Here is a 19,360-nt window from a genome sequence, read left to right as displayed (position 1 = left end):
GACAAGTCCTGGGGCTCGAGGCTTCACCACAGTGAGTCGTAAGCAGCTGGGTTTGATTTGATTTGGTTTTTTGGGCCGGTCGTGTCCCACGCTTTTACAGACCTCAGATAGGAGTTCGGCTTCCTGCCCGGAACTGAAGTGGACGCCGGGTGCAGGTGAGGCGTTCGGCACAACGCTTGGGAGCGCTGAGCTCGCCGGCCCCGTGGCCCAGGGTCCTCGGTAGCAGACGGCCGGCTGCGTCAGTGCTTTTGTGGCCCAGGCTCGCAGGGCGAACCCATAATGAGGGGGTTCGTAATGATAGACGTCTTGAAGAAGGCAGTTTGATGACTCGGTGTCTCCCTGTGCTGCCTTTGGCAGGAAGCTCGTATGGAACCGCGGCGGCAGGCGGAGAACCCTAGTGAGCACAGAAAACTTCCCTCCACCGTCCGGTCCGAGGAGGCGCGTCCCACCCCGAGGTAGGTGAATTTGGAATTTGGGGTTACTGAGAAGATTTCCTGGGGACAGGCTTCTTTATGGCGGGTAAATGCTTGGTTAACATGGTCAGGCGTGCGGTTTTGGTCAGACCTGAAGTGGCTGCTAACCGGCCACAGTTTCCACTGTCCCCAGATGCCCCATCATGTCTTCACCAGAGCCGTGGCCCTGCACGCCGCTGGGAGAGGTGGCCCAAGGGTGGTGATGCCTTGTAATGCCATCGTGGCATTTTTAGTTCTTAAAATGGCTGCTGTGCTTTCTGTACAGTAAGGTTCTTTATGTTGACAAGAGCAGCCCTATGTTCCACGCTTGAATGCAGTGCTTTGTTCCAAATGCTGACTGAAGGGGGCTTTCACAGCCCAGCGTACGCAGCTGGGTTGCTGGTATACCGTCTCGAAATCGGAGTTGCCTGGAAGGACTGTCCAGTCGGACAGGAATAAGGCGAGCCTCTCTAAATTGGATGTGCTTAATGGGTTAATTTGGAGCTTTCAAATAGAAATCTAGTCCGTGGGCTCCCCGGAAGGATCAGAGCATCTGAAAGAAGTGTGGATGGCAGCAGTGAATGACCGTGTGTGCCCTGATTCTAAAGTGTTGCAAGTGTAGGTAGGTGTTTCATTGTAGCAAGGATGGAATTTCAATTCAATGCATAGTGTCGTTTTGCCTTTCACACCCGAGGGCGGCGGGAGGAGAAAGTATAGGTCATGGCAGGCACAGTGGTATCTCATGGCAGGCGCGGTGGTGTAACTGTGTTTAAAAGGGCTGGTGGAGGAATGGGAGTCCATGGGTACCATAGGGTCACCGCAGATTTTTCTGTTGCTTTGACAATCTGCGGTGATGGGCGCGGTTTTCAAATTAAACACTAACCTCAAAATTCAAGGATCTGTTGCAGAAATAACTCCTGTAAGTGTTTGCTTTTGAGAACCTTACGTGATGGCGTTTGATTTCATTGGGCTTTACACTGAGTGCTGTTGGCCTTACATGAGAGAATGAAGTGTTTCTGTGGCTCCAGGGAGCAGAGCGGTATTTTGTGCATGCTTGTGGAGGAAGCTGGTTACTTAACAGTCTGCCGGGCTGAAACCAAGAGCCCCTGAGTAAGAACGAAAGGCCAAGGAATAATACACCTACGAAACCGAGCAGAGTGGGGAGCACAATTCCAGCTTTATTACTGTGGGTTCCCAGCTAGTCCTGTGCCAAATGCCAGCTGGAATCTTTTCAAAGCCCGCTTGCAGGCCCAGCTGTGGGACAAGGGCACCGCCTGGTGGCTGTGTGCTGCACTGCACCCTGCCCACGCGGGCTCTGGCTTTGCTCCCGCCCTAGGCCACCGGCGTTTGATAGAAACCACAGAGCGTTCCTGTGCTGCTTGCAGTTTAGCTCCTCTGTTGTGACTCGAGTCCTGAGTAGCTATGGCATACAGAGAGAGACAGACAGAGAGACAGAGAGAGAGTTGTAAGAGAGTTGTAAAAGGCTCTCTCAGGAAAGGGTCAGGAGGAAGAGGAGGGGCCGTATGCCCCACTTATCACGGCCGTGTCTTCTAGCAGACTGCGTAACCACTCTGAAGAAATTAGTTCCAGAAGCTTTCTGCTTTTGAGCTACGAACCCAGCAATTTTCGGAATTGTGTGTGCTTTTAAAAAGTGGCAAGCCTCAATGAAATTCTAGAACAGGAATGTGGAAAAGTCGTTTTCAACTGTTTTCTCAGCAAATGTTTATTTTCCCGAAGTATCGGCAAGAAATAAACTTGAGAATCCAAGAACTGGAAATTCAGGCAAGGGATGGTCTTTTGCTCAGCAAAACGAAATCTGTAATGCAGACATTTCAAAGTGCCCAATGTTTTGCATGAGATTAAAGTAATGTAGACATATCTGTATAGAGAATGTAAAATGCTGATCTAATGAGTAGTGCATGATAGTGCAAGATGTTTTTTGTTGTAATTTGTTGTGATGATAGAAAGATAAGAATTACTACTTGTTCATGCAAACTGAGAACACTGTTGTGGGGTTCAATATACTGTGTTTTATAGAAAGACAAGTAGGACAAAGCACCTACCCCCAGCAGACCTCACAGTGTAGCAGGGAAGCAGAGACTCCAATACCTAAGACGAAAGTGGTGACACGTGATTATAATTTTTGTAACCGGTTGATGGCTCTTCAGAATCTTGGAGGAAAGAGGGTGAGGTGACTTCTGGTTGGGTTGTCGGGAAGACACGTGGTGGTTGAGCTAAATGGAGCCCAAACTCGAGGGAACAAATCCAGCAGCGTTCACTTACCTCCAGCTTTTCCCGTCACGAGCAGCCCACGTTACCCTTTCCACCTGTCCGAACTTCCCAGCTCCCACTGTTTTCAGGGGTTTTGCACCAAGATCTCCGAGCTCTGTGACCACAGGAGTCTGTCCCTGTGAATGCGTCCTGCCCCCACTGAGTTGGGGCACCCCGACAGCTGGGTGTAGCAGTTTGGACAGGCTGCCGTAATAAAATGGCAGAGACTGGGAGCCATCAACAACGGAGACTTACTTTCTCACAGTTCTGGCAATCAGAAGTTCAGGATCAAGCTGTTGCCAGGTTAGGTTCGCCCAGGACCTCTCTTTGTGACTTACAGAGACCTGCCTCCCACTGTGTCCTCACCTGGTCTTCCTGTGTGTGTCCTGCTTTTCTTACAAAGACACCCGCCATGTGGGGTTAGGGCCCCTTCTGATGACCTCATTCTACCTAATCACCTCTTTAAGTAAAGACCCATCTCCACATCCAGCCACATTCTGAGGTTCTGGGGTTCAGGGTGTCAACGTACGAATTCATGCGGGGGCTGGGGAGAAGGGATGGACCACAGTCAGTCCATAGCCCTGGGAGAAATGTCCCTGCCTGTCCCGTAAACCTTTTACGGCCAATCCTGTGTGCTGTGTCAGCTCTCTCGGGAAGTGTCAGTCCATCATTGAGCGGATGAGGTCGCACCTGATATGCCAGTTTTTAAAGTAAAGTGCAGAGGGGAGCTGCTTGCCGCGCATGCAGCTGGGGAAGACGGGAGTTTGGCGAAACCTCCCTGGAGGGCTCTTTGGCCGTGTGTAACGACCCTTCCGGCTGTGTACCCCTTCCGGTCAGTACTTCCATTCTTAGGCGTCGACCTTCCGTGCAGACACCCACTGCACAGTGAGCGGTGGCTTTTCTGCGGACGGGCAGTGCAGGGAGGAGGGTTCTCACGAGGTGGCCCCCTTGCTGCCTTCTGGTCCCCCGCCTGGACGCCGGTAGTGCCTAGGACTGAACCGAGGAGGGCATACAACTGCCCTGCTCCTTTTGCTGCTCCAGCACCCTCCTGGCTGGGGCGCTGACCTGGCCCCAGCTCCTCCTCCTCAGCTTGTCACCCACGCGGAGCCCTCTGTCACCCGCCTGCATTGGTGTTCCCTGAGCTGGCTTCCTCCCCCCTGTGTCCATGGGCTTTTCCCTGTCTCCCTCCAGGCTTTCATCGTCTGCAGCCTGGACCTCGGCGCCTGCTCTTCCCTGCGCGCCGTGCTTCCGTGCCTGACCCACCACAGTCCTTTCTTCCCCTAGCCGCTGAGTTGGCCTTGGGATATACATCGCATTTACAGTTGTCCCCTCCCCAACCACTCAATGGCTTCTGTTTGCACCTGGAATGAGATGCAAACTCCTTACTCTGACCTGCAAGGCCCTGCATGTCCTTGTCACTCTCCCTTCCCATCCCCGGGCTTGGGACTCATTGCCACCTTTCTGTCCCTTGAAAAGCCAAGCTTCTCCCTCAGGGCCTTGATGCCTGTAAGACCATCCTTAAGATGCCATGAGCCTTCCTCAGGACAGCTGCCTAGCAAAAGACACCTCAGCTGGGAAGGGGGCCCTGTGTAAGCATAGGGATGGATGGATGGATGGATGGATGGATGGATGGATGGATGGATGGATGGACGGACGGACCAGTTGTCGGGTGGACAAATGGACAGATGGATGGGTGGAAGGATGGATTCGTAGATGGATAGATGGATAGATGGACCGGTTTTCGGATGGATGAATGGACTGTTGGAGTAGATGGGTAGATGGATGGGTGCATGGATGGATGGGTGGGTGGATGGAAGGATGGATTGGTAGATGGATAGATGGATGGACCAGTTGTCAGGTAATGAATGGACAGGTGGGTCAATGGGTGGGTGGGTGGAAGGATGGATTGGTAGATGGATAGATGGGTATCAGCCTAACACCCTGTAAGTCAGTCCTTCTCAGCCACGGTGAGTAATAATTGATTCCACGTTGGCACATTTGGGTGCTGACATTCCACGTAAGATTTTAGTGTACATGGCTGTCAGTGAAATGGGCTTGTGTTTCTGTGCTGGCGTAGTGTTTAGAATCAAGACATAAACCTCTCAGAGTACATTTGGTAGCACAGACCTGTTTTCCAGTCATGTATTTTAAGCCTTGAACGAAAGCTAAGTGGTACCATGTTTAATTATTGCTTCTCCAAGCTGAGAGTCTTCAGTGAGGATTGTGTGCTGGGAGGCTCTAGAGACGGACGCTGGCAGGAGATGTGGGGGTGGCTGTGGGCGGCTGTGGGCGCTGGCGGGCTCCTTCTCTGCTGCCTTCCAGCCACTTCCGCCCCGCCTTAGGAGCTGCTGCCAGCGGGCTGGCACTGACCTGCAGGCTTGTGTTCTGCAGATACGAGAGGAGAGGGAGAATGAAATATATCCCAAGTCCCAGTAACAGCCACCAAATGGAATCCATATGAAATCAAGCTCATTAGGGAAAAAGTACTTGAATGTTAAATTCATAAGTAAGCTAAACCCCCCTTCCTGTATATTTTCTTCCCTGAGAGGTGACTTGGTGGCCACAGGTTAACGTGAAGACTGGTTTTTCATTTACGAGTAGGTTTCAGAGTAAGTAAGAGAGATTTGCCATCCAGGCTCCCCTGTCATTTGTCGCTTTAGGGAAGACGTTTAGTTTCCTGGCCTGCAGTTAGCTGAGGGGCAACTGACACTTTCCATTCTGAACTCCGCTGGGTAATGACAAAGCTAGGATAACAAGGAAAACTCAAGCTTGGGAGTTTTCCGGGGCCGAGCTCAGCATCGGGGTAGCTTCCTTCCATGGCCAGTTGTCTGTGTGTGGAGTCCTTGCAAACATACCTCCATCATCCCAGAAATGAGAAACGATTGCGAAACAGCAGCTGTGGGGAAAACTGGGACTGGTGGTTTGTTTTTGTGTCTTCATTTGCAACTACATTTTCTCCTCGTATTTATACCCACGTGGCTTTGGGAAACGCAGAGTCAGGACAGGCGACCACAGGTTTGGTCTGTGACTTCACATTCTTTGGAAAGAAGCATTTGAAGGCAGTAGTTTGAGGGTACGGGGTTTGGAGCTGGGGAGGAGACGGCAAGACTGGGAGGATAAGTGTGCAGAGCACCCAAGTGGGGGAAGAACGTGAGCCAAAGGAGGGCAGGAAGTATTCACAACGTGAGACGCCGAAGCTGAGGGAAAGACGGAGGAAACGTGGGCAAAGCTTGAACCCTGACGTCTGAGTTCTGGACGACGGGAAACAAAGTGTTCCGCAGACAGTGTGGCTGACGGCAGCTCTGATACATGCAGGAAGAGGGGCCGCAGTCACGTGACGCTTGCTGCTCTCCCAGGAGAATCCACAGTCCTGCAGGGAGCTGCGCCTTTGTTCCCAGCGCCCAACCCGGGTGACTGCACCAGGGCTCCCTTGTCAGCCCGTAACGAGGCAGGAGTCCACGGTGCTCGCTTCTTGGAGGGAAGACTCCACAGCTCGTTCTGATGTGATAACCCGTCTGCTCTCGTAGCCTCCTGTCCCTTTCCTGCTCCCTTGACGGCTCTGTGTGCCAAGCGCGAATCCTTGTTGGTTGATCTTGGGTGAGTTTGCACAAAAAGGTACTCTCCTGTGTGTGTGCCTTTCTCCAGAAACCCATCTGAACACACCGGCACCCGGCACCTCCCGATTCTTCCAGACGTGCCTCCTTCCTCCATGCCGTGTTTTAGGGCCGAGATGGCTTGAGCAGCGCCCCCGCAGGCCTGTATGGATTGCAGGGATCCTTAATGCTGTTCACACCGCACCGGCATCGGGAAAGCCGTCTGAGCTGTGGACATTGTAATCTTTGCCACCTTTTGGGTCTTGTGGTCTCTTCCGGTTTATTGTCTAGCTAAGGCGCTTTCATCGTGACCCAGAGGCGACTTGTGAAGTATCAGGTCTGCGAGTCCTGTCTCTTCAAATGGGACCTTGTGTGGCACCCTATTTAATCCGCGCTGCACTGGCTTTCCTGTCTTTACTGGGCGACGCCAAACGTCTTAATCGAACCTGTGTGATGCACCCGTGTTAGAAATAAGCACATGTCATCCATGAACTGTGAACATGGGCGTTTCGTCCCTCCCCTGCGGAAGCTACAGCCTGTGACAGGGGACCGTAGTGTTACTGTGTAACGGTGGTGACGTGACTGAGCATCGTTGCAAAAGTGGATGTCGTGAAACTGCTTCGCAGGGATGACCCCCGAGGGTCCTGTCCGAGTTGTCCCATCCCTTCTGTACCTGCCTACCCTGAAGGCCACCTTCAGCATCATTCGTTCTGGGGCCCCTGGGAAAGCAGACACCGAATGCAGGCATCTCTTTGTTTGGGGCGAGCGCGAGGCAGCTTCCCGGCAGCAAGTTTCCCCTGGTCCTTCCTTCCTGTGTTGGCATTGTTACATTAGAACTCGGACATTGTTGTGCCTGCAGAAGACCCGAGGGCCTCTCAGGCCCACCGAGGTTAGCTCCCTTGCAAGATGGCTGCGAGGACTGGACGTCCGTCTGGTTCTCAGTTTTCCTTCCTTCCCCTGGGACTCGTGCTTGGTCAGTGTCTCTCCTTGGGGCCACGGCACGGGGGCTGTTATTTGTCTGTGCGGTTACGGAAGTGACTTGGCTTTCACTTGTAAGTTACTCTACATTACTTGCTCTTTTTTTCTTTTTTTTGAAATGGGTTGTAAAGATGTTACTTATTTTTAAATTATGGTAAGATCCACACGCTGTCAAGTTTACCGTTTGCGTGTGTATAACCCAGCAACATTCAGTTCATTGATGTTATGCGACCATCACACTATGGAGTTCCAGAACCTTTTTGTCACCCCGGAAGGAAACCCTGTATCCATTCAGCGGTCGCCCCTGTAGTGGGTTTCTTGTTCATTTTTAACTTGAAGTGATACACTCTGCTCTGTGTCATACTAACACACAGTTGCCACCACGTAGAGGTGAGATGGCTGCTTGACTGTCCAAATTCATTTCCCACAGACTCGGTGTGTTAAGTGGTTCTAACATTCTGGCAGCTAGTCTCAGAAACTGATTTAACCCAAATTATTTGAAGGTCCACCCATTTGATAAAAAAGGAGGACAGTTGTGTGAGTTGCCCATTTCTCTTAACCAATCTAAAGTGCATGCAAATATTTCTCAGTGTGTGTGAAAGCTGCACAAACCCCCCAAATTCATGCAAGAGTACGCAGAGCCAGGAGCTCGTTTCATGCCCCCTCAAGCAGCCCTCTTTCCTCGGCGCCAGAGCTGACCACCAGGAGTCAGAGGTAGGGGAGGATGACAGCCGCTGGGTACTGACAGATGACGGAAAAGTACGTCTTCTTCAGGTTTTCCCAAACACAGCGCTCGGAGCGTATCCCTGGGAACACGCGTGTTCTCCTTGCAAGCTTAAGTTTCTGTGTCTTCGCTTCCATGCCATTCTTAAAGTTCTTATCAGGCTATTCTGGATGGTGTACACGACCACACCTTGTGTGGGGGGCGTGTCTCATTGTCAGGGGTAATGATGTAATTGTCCCAGGTGGGAGGTAAGAATAAATCGAGTTCTCACATGTAAACCTCCCTCCAGACGAGGGACAAGGCATCTGGGTGCGATGCCAACAGAACTCTGTGTCCTCTCAGCCAAAAGACAAGTGATGAGTCCTTTTGTGGCATCTGGGACACCATGGTAGCTGAACCCCAAAGAAGCACTACTGCGCTGTCTGGGGCCGCACGAGTCACAGTCCATTCTCAGCAAAGCCACACGCCACCTGTTGCATTAAACTAACATTCTTTACAGTTTTGCTCTCATATAACTTGCAAATTTGTTTTACGTTTTATAGACTAAGAACTATCAAAATAAGGAAAATAAAAAATATATATTTAGACACATTTAACCATATGATAAAAAATAGTATAAGCTGTACATTGTGTGATTCTATATGTACATAATACCCAGAATAGGCAATTCCAGGGGGAAAAGAAAGTAGATTAGCGGTTGCCCTGCCAGGAATTAAAGGGTAGGGGGATGGGGATGGCTGCTAGTGTGTTTGGAGTTTCTTTTTGGGCTGATGAGAATGTTTTGGAATTAAGAGTAGTGATGGATGCACAACTCTGCGAATATGCCTAGAAGTACTGAATCACACAGTTTCAAAGGGTGAATTGTATGGTGCTATAGTCCTGCCTTATCCATGGTTTCCGTTACCCATGGTCAGCTGCCATCCGGAAATGGCAAATGGAAAATTCCAGAAATCAATAATTCCTAAGTTTTAAACTGCACACCATTCTGAATCGCATGATGAAATCTCATGCTGTCCCGCTCTGTCCCGCCTGGGATGTGAATGCTCTGTCGAGTGTATTCACACTGTGTATGTTCCCCACCCATGAGTTGCCTAGTACCCATCTCGGTTGTCATGGGACCACAGTGCGAACGTTCAAGGAACCCTTATTTTATTTAACAATGGCCCCAGAGCACAGGAATAGTGATGCTGGCCATTTGGATGTACCAAAGAGAAGTGCTTCATTAATTGAAAAGATGTGTGAGTATAGGAAAAAGACATAGTGTTTGTAGGGTTTGGTACTATCCGTGGTTTCAGGCATCCACTGGGGGTCTTGGAACGTTTCTCCCAAGGATAAGGGGGAGACTACTTACTGGATAGGAACTTTATCTCAATGTTTAAAAATCTCAGTCAACGCTGGGAATCCCCAAGAAAATAGGTTTTAAATTTCAAATGAGGCTGTGCCTTCCTCCAGTCTGAGAAATGTGGCTGGAGCTCCCAGGCTGACAAACTTCGTAAAGGATAAGATGGTTGAGTGTTTCTGCTTTAAGGAATGTTTTGTTCCAGCTGGGACGAGCAAGCAGCTGGAGAGAACACTCGTCGAGGAGTGGGTATGGCTGTATTCCGGGAAAACTGGACAGAACGGCCCTTGGCTTTGCTCGGCAGGGAGTGTGGTCCCTTGACTGGAAGTGGGGGACCTGAGTGGCATCTGTCCAGACGTTTTTTCAAAGAGGCTGCTTTTCTGATTGTCTTACCCTGTGAAATCCATTCCTCTTGTCCTTCTCACTTGACTGTCTCTTGTTTGGTTGTTTAACTTTGGGAGTTTGTACTGTGCACCCACGTGGAGGTGGCTGTGGCTTGTTCCCAGCGTGAGCGTGCAGCAGAGCGCTCGCTGCTCTAAGATAGATGGGCTCCTGTGTGATGCTGGGGCTGGTAGTGGCAGCGTGGTGTAGGCAGGGCGTCCTCAGACCCAAAGGGCGGCACCTATCGCTCAGATCGGGTGAAGTGACTTGGGGAAGGTTCCAGGCTTCGCCAACACTGTCTGAGACGCTGGGAGTTCTTTTGGAATGTAAGTGTGCTTATTTTGTTTCGCTCCCTTATTTGTGGAATTTTTCAAAGGCACAAATGGTGTGCCAACGAAAGGTAGATTTGTATGCAATTTATTACAAGTATTGACCACGTAAAGTTTCAATAGCATTAACAGCACAAGCTATGAAAAGACGTGAGCGTCTTATGCGCCCTGATAATTGTGCCTCATTCTAGGAAACATGGATCTGTGAAAACCCAACTACAAACCTCCATATTGGAAAAGTGCAGCCCAATGAGAGTCTCCTTTAAAAATGGATTCCTCGAGCACGCTAGCACCTCGATCTTGGTTTCTAATATGCTTCTCCAATGGAAGGAACCAGGGCTCCTTGCAGGAATGGCGGAGTCGAGGGCAGTGGTAGGCAGGGAATATACACAGTGAGCCGGGAGCATCTCGTAGTGTGCGAAGGACTGAAGTACTGAGGGACGGAAGAGGGGAGAGGAAGATGGAGAGATGATAGATACATAGATGATGGACACACGTGGAGAGAGGGAGAGAAGCGGGGAGAGCAGGGAGAGCGGGAGAGAGACAGAGGAACATGGATGGATAGAGGGATAAATAGATGATACATAGATGTGGAGAGAGGGAAAGAAGGGGAGAGAGGGAGAGACAGAGCGGAAGATGGATGGATACATATGCGTAGATAGGTGATAGATACACGAGACAGAGAGGGAAGAAGGTGGGTTTTGGGGTCCAAGACACAGGTTCAAATCCTCCTCCTCTTTCTCAGTCCGGCCACCTAAGCTTGCTAATAACTCACGTGCCTGGAAGATGGGATACGCATAGCAGCCTTCCTCGCAGACTTTTAAAAATGCTTCCTGGGTATTACATTAATGCATCAGCAGTGCTTACATCAAGTAGGTCTGAAAAAATAAATAAATGAAAAAGTCACTCTTAACTAAAATAATAATATGGGAGATCCTGCAAAGTAGCATGTGTTAATTGGTTAAATGAACAAGAGTCAGAAATAATTGCTGTGAATTTAGAAGAGGTGCTAGAAGCAGGTTGAAAAGAGAAAGTGGGGGCTGTCCTAGAGGCGCTGGGGGGAGGGGCACTTCCTGGGGGGAGGGGCGAGGCCCTGAGGTCTCAGCTGCTAGGAGGGGAGGTGGGGCGCAGAGACTGTCAATACAGACCTTTGTGAAGTGAGAGATTGGTAAGTGAGGGCCAGCCTGCAGCTTCTTTGTCTGCTTTGCTGAATGCCTTGCACACAGTAAGACTTCCAGAAACAAACACTTCCTTAGTTTGGTGGATTCCTAATGAGTGTGTGATAAACGCAAGGACACAGGTAGAAATGCGCTACTGAATTTTTTTTTTTTTAAACTTTATTGTCCCATCTGCCTTCATCGTGGTTGTGGAGTTGAACCATGTGTCATGCACATTATGTGATGCTCAGGCATCGTTCATAGAGAAAGCTGTGTGCAATTGGTGCAGTCGGCTTTTCTATATTTCCCGCTTGTAAATTATGGAAAGGAAGACACCCAAGGCTTTGGGGGTTTAAAAGGGCGAGCCTTTGGGGGCTGAAGCCTCGAAGCCTGGGGACCAACCCCCGGCGGTCAGGAGTTGTCGGTGAAGTAACATGAAATGCAAGGGCTCCCGAGTCACGGAGTCACAGAGTCACGGAGCCTGCGTGAACTTGCCCGTCAGGAGGCAGCAGGCACAGACGGGCCAGTGTGGTGAGCACGGCTTCCAGCCGGCTGCAGGCAGCGAGACCCGGGCTGCAGGTCCCTGAAGGGAGCGCCCCGTGCCGGCTGCAAGCCGGGAGCCCGGTAAGAGTCCTGTATTCCTTCTTAGGGCATCTCATCCCGGACGGGACTGGGTTCCTGCTCTGGCCTTGGAGGTCTGCTGGGGTCTGTCGTTCCAAACGCCTCTTTTGTTCTCCTGTCTGAGAGCAGAGCGGGGTGAGAGCTGGGGAGATCTGCAGACGGTCTCCTTGCTTATTGTTGTGCCTGAAGATGAAAAATCATGCAAAGCCGGCTGCAGATTCCAGCTCGCGCCCTGCATGCGTGCACGTATGTGTGCAGGCACGCACGCCGGTGCCGCTGCATGTGTGCCTGTGCAAGCATGCAGCTTTTGCAGCCTTGCTTTTTGCAGTTGGCTAAAAGCGCATTGGAACGAGAAGGCAGTGCTTGTCAGCGCGGGCTGTGGGCTGCAAGCGTGGCGCTCCCGTGACCGTGACCGGGTAGCCCTTGCTGTGTGGGGGTGGGCTCCCTGTGAGGTCTGCAGAGACACCTTCCCTGCGGAAGGGTCACCCAAGGAGCTGGCTGAGGACGCCGTTATTGCATGAAGACCCGACTTCCGTGCCGTGCCTTTCCTTTCTCCATAGCAGTAAGAAATAAGCATTTTCATGATGGACGCATCACATGTGGAGATTGAAAGGAAATGGTGAGTCAGCCACATCGACATGAAAAAATAAAAAGAGAGAGAGAGAAATCAGGTGTGCATGTTTAGTCATGAAAACATGCTCTGTGGGTGGATTCCCACACAGCCTGCTCATTGCAATGAAACATGTAAGTGGGGGGAACGGAGTCTGGGTCTGAGTATTTTCCAATTCTGGGATTTTGCTCTCCTTGCTGTGATAGTGACAATTTAGAGGCGTGACATTTCTCGACAGGCTTTACTGTACATGTGTTGTGGTTTTGTGTGGGGTTTTTGTGTGTGTGTGTGCCTTTTGTATTCGGATAAAAAACAGGTTAAGATGAGTTTGGGCCATATTTCTAAATGATGGCAATGCCTGTGGTCTCCTAAGGATGCTTGTGTGTGGGGGAGGGACGTGCCTTTTCACAGGGAATTGCTGCGTGTGTGTGTGTGTGGGTCTGCACGGACTCATGCACATGGGTAGGACTCTTTTTGACATGCATGTTTGCCGGTCATGCTAGGTGAAAGGTAAAAAGGAAATGGGGTTTGAAGAAAGGTTTTCAGAGATCTACCCGGCAGCAGCATTTATAATTAAACACGCTACTGCTTTACCCATTGCCTGAAGGTTTACAGAATGAATGAATAAAAAATCATATTTTAACGTGTCACATAAAAATAACAAGATTTGACAAATGGTTGGCATATTTCTTTTCCTTGCAAATCTGTGCGTAGTCCATAAATATTTTTTACGATTTTGTTGCAGAAAACTATTTCATGGATGGTAGAAAGAGGGACATGTCTATGCTTTTGTCATGCGTAGTCGGAAAAAAACCATTTTACACACACACACACACACACACACACACACAGCCTATATCTGCAGGGTTATTTTCCTTCATAGATGGATGAACAAAACACATGCAAAAGCAATTTTTTAAAAAAGTGCTACAAGTCACCATAGGTGTTGTTGACTGTTTAGGTTGCAGAGGCTTCTGTGGCCCAGCTGCGGTGACAAATGACCCTGGTGAGAGCACCCTAACTGCTGCTGTTTAGCATGGACTGGCTGCTCTCCCAAAGCTGGCTTCTGAATTTTGGAAGTTCCGGAAGCTAATACCTTATGTGGCTTTTAGAATTAATTTGCTTGACTCTCACCAGTTTGTTTGACCTCTTCTGTGCATTACAGTGGAAGAGCGAGGTGGGGAAGCTGTGGAAACCAGAGCTGGCATTTGTGTCCATAGGGTCAGCCCGTCTTTCCCTTGTCACGGACACTGTGTTCTGTAGCTGGCTTTCCCTGCAGTGCGTTGTGTAGTCAGGTTGTTTCTGGGAGGTTTTTAGTCATCCCTGGGGGTCTGAGGAGATCCTCGAGTGGTTTAATTTTTTCACTGGTAAAAAATATTTGCAGAATCCTTTGTGTCAATTCCTTCAAGTTCACACACAGGTCTTGGGCCTCACCACACAGGTACCAGGTCCGTTTCACAGGAAGCGAGCTGGGCCTTGGCTGGACCGCACAGCTAGTGAAAGGAGAGCCCTGGCCTGCGTGCTATGGCTCGCTTTGCATCTGGTGGGTCCCTGCGAATTCACCTCTGACGCTGGCAGGCTCTACATGGCCTGAGGGTACCTGCTGCCGGATGGCGACCCGGGTCTCTCATTAGCTTTCATGTCGCATGTCCAATGCGGTGACAGTGCAGTGGAAAGGGACTTCAGCGAGGGCTTCCAGGGCGTGTGGACGAACACACCCCCTCCTGACCCCCCCTCCCCCCACCGCCCCGAGCCAGGCTGAGAGACAGGGGACACGAGATTGGGAACACGTGACCCTCTGTTTCTTTGCCCATAAAATAAGGAGTTTGGATTAAATGATTTCTAGCATTCCTTTCAGCTGTAACAATTTTTGATTCTAAGAGACAAAAGCCAGGGACTTGAATTACCCTTAAAAGTCATGTATCTGCCCCCCGCCCCCCAGGTTGTGTTGTTTGACTCATTTGCTGTCAATATTCATATAAATGAAGACCGACCTGTAAGTATGTACGAGACACACTCGTAATATCTTTGAGGCCCATTTACAAATAAGATGAGCTCCTGGCAGCTGACTCAGTTTCCTGCCTGCAGGCCCACGGCAGTGCCCTGGACGGCTCAAGTTCCTCCTGCAGTGCTCTGTGCTAAAGCCTCGTAAACGCCGCTGCTAACCAGTGACGTTCTCGTGGGTATCATACTTGGTACTTAATGATTTTGCGTAAAAAAGTCTCGCCAGTAGGCCCTTAAACGTACTTGGAGACCCTTAAAGGTGGAATGACTAGAATTGTAGGGAGATATGGGACATTTACACATACACACGGATGCAGATAGATGTATGTGTATGCACATAAACATCACACATGTATGTATCAAAGACTTTATATCGTAGTAAAGTAGTAAAATAAATGTTTATGTGCGATAAATACCTAAAGCCTATTGGCTTAAATAATCCATGTCCACATACGGTTTAGCCGAGAACCATTAATGGGCCAATAAGCGAGATGTGGGCGTTTCAGAATTTTGAGTCATGTGCAATTGTGATCAAAGGAAGACACCTGAAGCCAGCGGAGTTCTCTTAATTTGTAGAGATGATACGCTATTCTCATTATAACTTAATCTCTTTTCCCACGGGGTTACCCAAAATTCAAAATGGTCCCTTATTTCATAAGCTCAATGTATGTTTTTGAAAGCCAAGACTTATACTAATCTGGGGTCACAGGTTCCTAGCGTGTGGCATACCGTGTTTTACAACATTTCTTTCTTTCTTTTTTTCTTAATAAAAAGCTATTTTACTAATAAACACATTTTTATTAAAAATACGTGGGAGTTCTAGAAAGCAGAATGAAGACATTAGAAATCGCCCTCCAGCTCACCATCCAGAGATAACACTGTGGAAGGTTGAAGTGTGTGCACTTTGAAATCCCTTTTTAGCACAGATACGCAGCGTTGCACCTGTGGTCACACTATACATACTGTGTGGAAACAGCATTTTGTTTTTTCACGTGTGCATGTGTGATGCCTGGACTCTAAGGCATGACTGCCCACCGCAGATACAGTGGACTTTGACGGTTTCCACTCTCTATTTTGCGGGGGATGGGGATATTGGGGAACAGTGTGTTTTCTCCAGGGCCCATCAGCTCCAACTAGTTGTCCTTCAATCTAGTTGTGGAAGACACAGCTCAGCTCCAAGTCCAGTCACCGTTTTCAAACTTAGTTGCAGGGGGCGCAGCCCCCATCCCATGTGGGAATTGAACCAGCAACCTTGTTGTTGAGAGCTCGTGCTCTAACCAGCTGAGCCATCTGGCTGCCCCTCCAGAAGCTCAGCGGTAGCTCATTGTCTTCATTCTAGTTGTGGAGGGCGCAGCTCACTGGCCCATGTGGGAATCGAACTGGCAACCCTGTTGTTCAGAGCTCCGCTCTAACCAACTGAGCCACCTGGCCGCCCGAGGGTTTCCACTCTTTTGCAATTATAAGTAAAATCCCAGTGAACATTTTGTAGGGAAATATTCGTGCTCTGCCACGCCAGTTCCCTTAGGATAAAATTCTAGGCGTGGAATTGCCGGGCAGGCTTTGGTAAATAGCCGCAAGCCGCCATCCATGAAGCGTGTGCTGGTTATGCTCTACCCCCGACAGCCTCCAACAGCCCTGCCCCTCCTACAACCGGGTCTGTGTCAGCCGTTCTACAAACCCTGTGATTGGACAGGCAAAAATGTTCCTTCTTTTTTGACTCTCATTTCCTAGTGAAGTTGGACTCCCCTGTGTCTTGTCCAGCTAGCTGTCGTTTTCTTCTATGCATTACTCTGCACATCTTGTGTTTTCCCGTATGCGTGTGGGTTTCTTTCTCAGTTATTGTTATTTAGGTTGTAAATGGATCCCTGCAGTGCATTGCATGCTTTCCGAACGTTTCCGGTTGGTTCGGGTTAGATTTTTCCCGTCAAGTGTGTTTCCTTGTGTCATTGTCCTTGCACCTGGGCTTCGCGCTGTCCCTTCCGTGTTGTGTGCCTGGCGGTTGTGTGCCGTCCTTAGCGTTTGTCTGCAGAAGGGGTGGCCACTGGGGCTCTGTGCACATGAATTCCCGACGGGGTACAGTCCGCCCTCGGAAACATTTCTCCAGTGCTTTGCAAAGAACATAAAACTGCCGGGGAAGACAAGACACTGGGGGTTTCAGGTGAACATGCAAGGAGGCGCTGCAGAGAGGACGCAGGAGCTGAAAGAGGAACATCTAAATCCTGGCTCAGGTCATGGCACTCGGGCTCCCAGACGTCAGCGTCCGCACGGGCGAGACTGGGGCATGCCGGTGGTGCTTGTGCAAAGGGAGGTGGGTAATAGTGTTGGTTCTGCTGCAGAATTGAGAGGCGCCCGCTTGCCACTGGCCCCAGCTCACCTTGCCCCCCTTTTGTTCTTGTTGACAGGAACCCCAGGGTCCCGTTTGAGACACAGCTGTGCATTCTAGGGTCTGCTCCACTGGGCGCCTTTCCACACTTGTGCCTTTCTACGTTTTTGTTTATATTTTTCTCTTGTGCACATGTTTTTATGTTCATTTTAATGCTCTTGTTGTGTGTTTTCCTTTGGTAAGCCACCTTTCAAAACATTGGATCATTCAGGGTATAAATATATTGAAATAAAATAGCTACAGGCCATTTAACTACAGGTATAAACACATTCAAAAGAGTAAAGAGCCTCTCAGTAACCACTTAACTCTTTTTATTATGGTCATTGTTTTGTGGGAAAATTGCGTTACTTCAGATTGACCTCGATGGGCAGGTGGACCTAATGGAATCTGTCAGGTGGATCTGTTTCTGTAGCAGTCACGGCACAGTGGGGTTAACCTGGGAGGAATAGGGATGGAGCTGTCCACCTGTCTCGCACGACGTGGTAGGTAGGTGCTGGGGTCGCCTCCCGGCCTTTCAGCTCCAGCACACCGGTCTTCTAAGTGTGTTTATCTGCTGTCCCCTACGTTTCAATTACCACTTGGTCAGAAGAGCAGTGTTCTCAGTGAGCAGGTCTTCAGGTGACACAAGTGTGTTGTCTTACTGGTTACCGATCCGTGTTCGTGTGGTTGGGTGCCCTGGAGCCTGCGAAATCCAATCAGGTACAGAGAGAACCTCGCTTGAGGGAGCCTGTCCCCTATTATCAGGGAAAATAATATCTAACAAACGAGCACAGATTAGGTGCTTAATCCACAGTTTATTTCTCACAGTTCTGGAGGCTGGAAGTCCAAGATCAAGGTGCCAGTCAATTCGGTTCCTGGTGAGACCTGTTTCCAGATGGCTGTCTTCTTGCTGTGTGCTCTCTGGCGGAGAGTGGAGAGAGAGGGAGCAGGCTTGCTTTTATGAGGGCACAAATTCCAGTCAGGAGGGCTCCACCCTTGTGGCCCCACACCCCCCCTAATACCAGCACATGAGGGGTAAGATTTAACACCAGCACATGAGGGGTAAGAAGATTTAATAGCAGTACATGAGGGGTAAGAATTTTGGGGACACACACAAACGTTCAGTCTATAACATAAGTGTACAGGGTAGTCAGAATGTCCAAGAGAACCCGCCAGCTGGCCTTGCCTTCCTCTCCTTTCCTCCTCTGTCTGTGCCTCCCTCCCTCCCTCCTTCCTCCCCTCCTCCCTCCCTCCCCCTGAGCCTTTACCGAAACCTGCTCTGTGCCAGGCACTGCGTTAGGCCCTAGAACACAGGCGTGACAGACAGAAGTGGGTGTTGTTGCTCCAGCTGGGAGGAGTGACATTAAATGAGGATAACAGATGAATTGAGTACAGTTTGGGGGCAAACAGGTAGAGAGGAAATCCTATGGGGGTTCCGAAGAAGAAAGGCTCATTTTGGTCAGCAGGTCCAGGAAACGCTTCATGAGAAAGATTGCAGTTCATTTGGATCTTAAAGAGCAGGAATGGATGGTGTCCGTGGGGTGGATTCTGGATCAAATTGGAGGTGCGGGAACCACAAGGCATGTCCAGCAGGGAATGGCCTTTAGCCAAGATGTCCGGTGCAGGAGCAGGGTCACCGAGGGTGAGAGGTGTTTTGGGGAGGGCGAGAGGGAGCCTGGAAGATGAAAGCATCCAGCCTGGCCTTGCCTCGGTGGTGGTGGGAGGGCCAGTAGGCCTGGAAGTTTCCCGGGGAGAGGATCAGGCATACCTAGTTTTCATGCTCGCTGTGACTGAAATGTGTACACATTTGTAAAATTCAGTTCAGTGGAGGAGAGGGGCAAATGGGAAATGCCCATTCTGGGTCACCCACCAGCGGAACACCTTAACCACTCTGGAAACGTTACCACAAGGTGGCGACGCTTTCAGGAAAGTCAACTCATGCAAGTTGTCAATAGATTCGCCCTCTAATTTGTTGAAATGGGGTATTTCCCTACTGTAATGTCACGGTGGTTTTAGAGAAGTCGAATCCTTTGCATCTGCTGTGTGAGATTGGCCCTCCTTGAAGACAAGAACACTGAGTCCATTACGAGGGCTTCAGGCAGGGCCCCAGGGAGGGTCGTACATCAAGAGGCAATTTTCCGGGGGCCGAGGACTTGTAATTGGGCTTGACTGTGGTGGCGAACACACTGCTCTGAACATTTCCCCAAACGCGTCAAACAGTACACCTCACATCAGTGAATTTGCTGCTGTGTACATGATACCTTGATAGACCTGTCCTGGGGTGTGGGGGCGAATAGAGATGGACATGTTTGGTAACGGGAAAACCTGCTAGATCCATAGCTAGATTTATAGGAATTCTAACACGCATTAAATAACAAAACAAGACAAAACTGAAGTGGCTCAGAAGAAGAGTAATTCGTGTGTTGCTTGTTTACCAGTGTCCTACGGTTTGTAGCTTTCAAGTTTTTATCAAGAATACATCACGCCTAATAAAAACGGCACAACCTAGAGGCTCCTACAAACATGACTGAGGTAAATG

At 49.8% G+C, this 19,360-nt stretch overlaps 1 protein-coding gene across 8 annotated transcripts in view; it reads left to right on the top strand.

Moving 5' to 3' along the window:
- Positions 1 to 19,360, top strand: part of SHROOM2 (shroom family member 2) — a 118,843-nt gene that overhangs the window by 73,416 nt on the left and 26,067 nt on the right. For 5 of the 8 annotated variants that reach the window (XM_074324193.1, XM_074324191.1, XM_074324192.1 and 2 more), the window contains one exon: positions 358 to 455. The exons of 1 other annotated variant lie outside the window; for it this stretch is intronic. In XM_074324193.1, coding sequence (XP_074180294.1) covers positions 358 to 455 — 98 coding nt within the window. Of the gene's footprint in view, positions 1 to 357; positions 456 to 11,531; positions 11,849 to 12,031; positions 12,465 to 19,360 lie in introns of those variants that run through there. 2 more of the 8 variants (XM_019718610.2, XM_074324195.1) reach the window with 2 other exon arrangements.

This window comes from Rhinolophus sinicus, chromosome X (assembly GCF_036562045.2).
Source record: "Rhinolophus sinicus isolate RSC01 chromosome X, ASM3656204v1, whole genome shotgun sequence".
Taxonomy (NCBI): Eukaryota; Metazoa; Chordata; class Mammalia; order Chiroptera; family Rhinolophidae; genus Rhinolophus; species Rhinolophus sinicus.
Note: the sequence above shows the minus strand (reverse complement) of the source record. Positions and strands in the feature narration are given on the sequence as shown.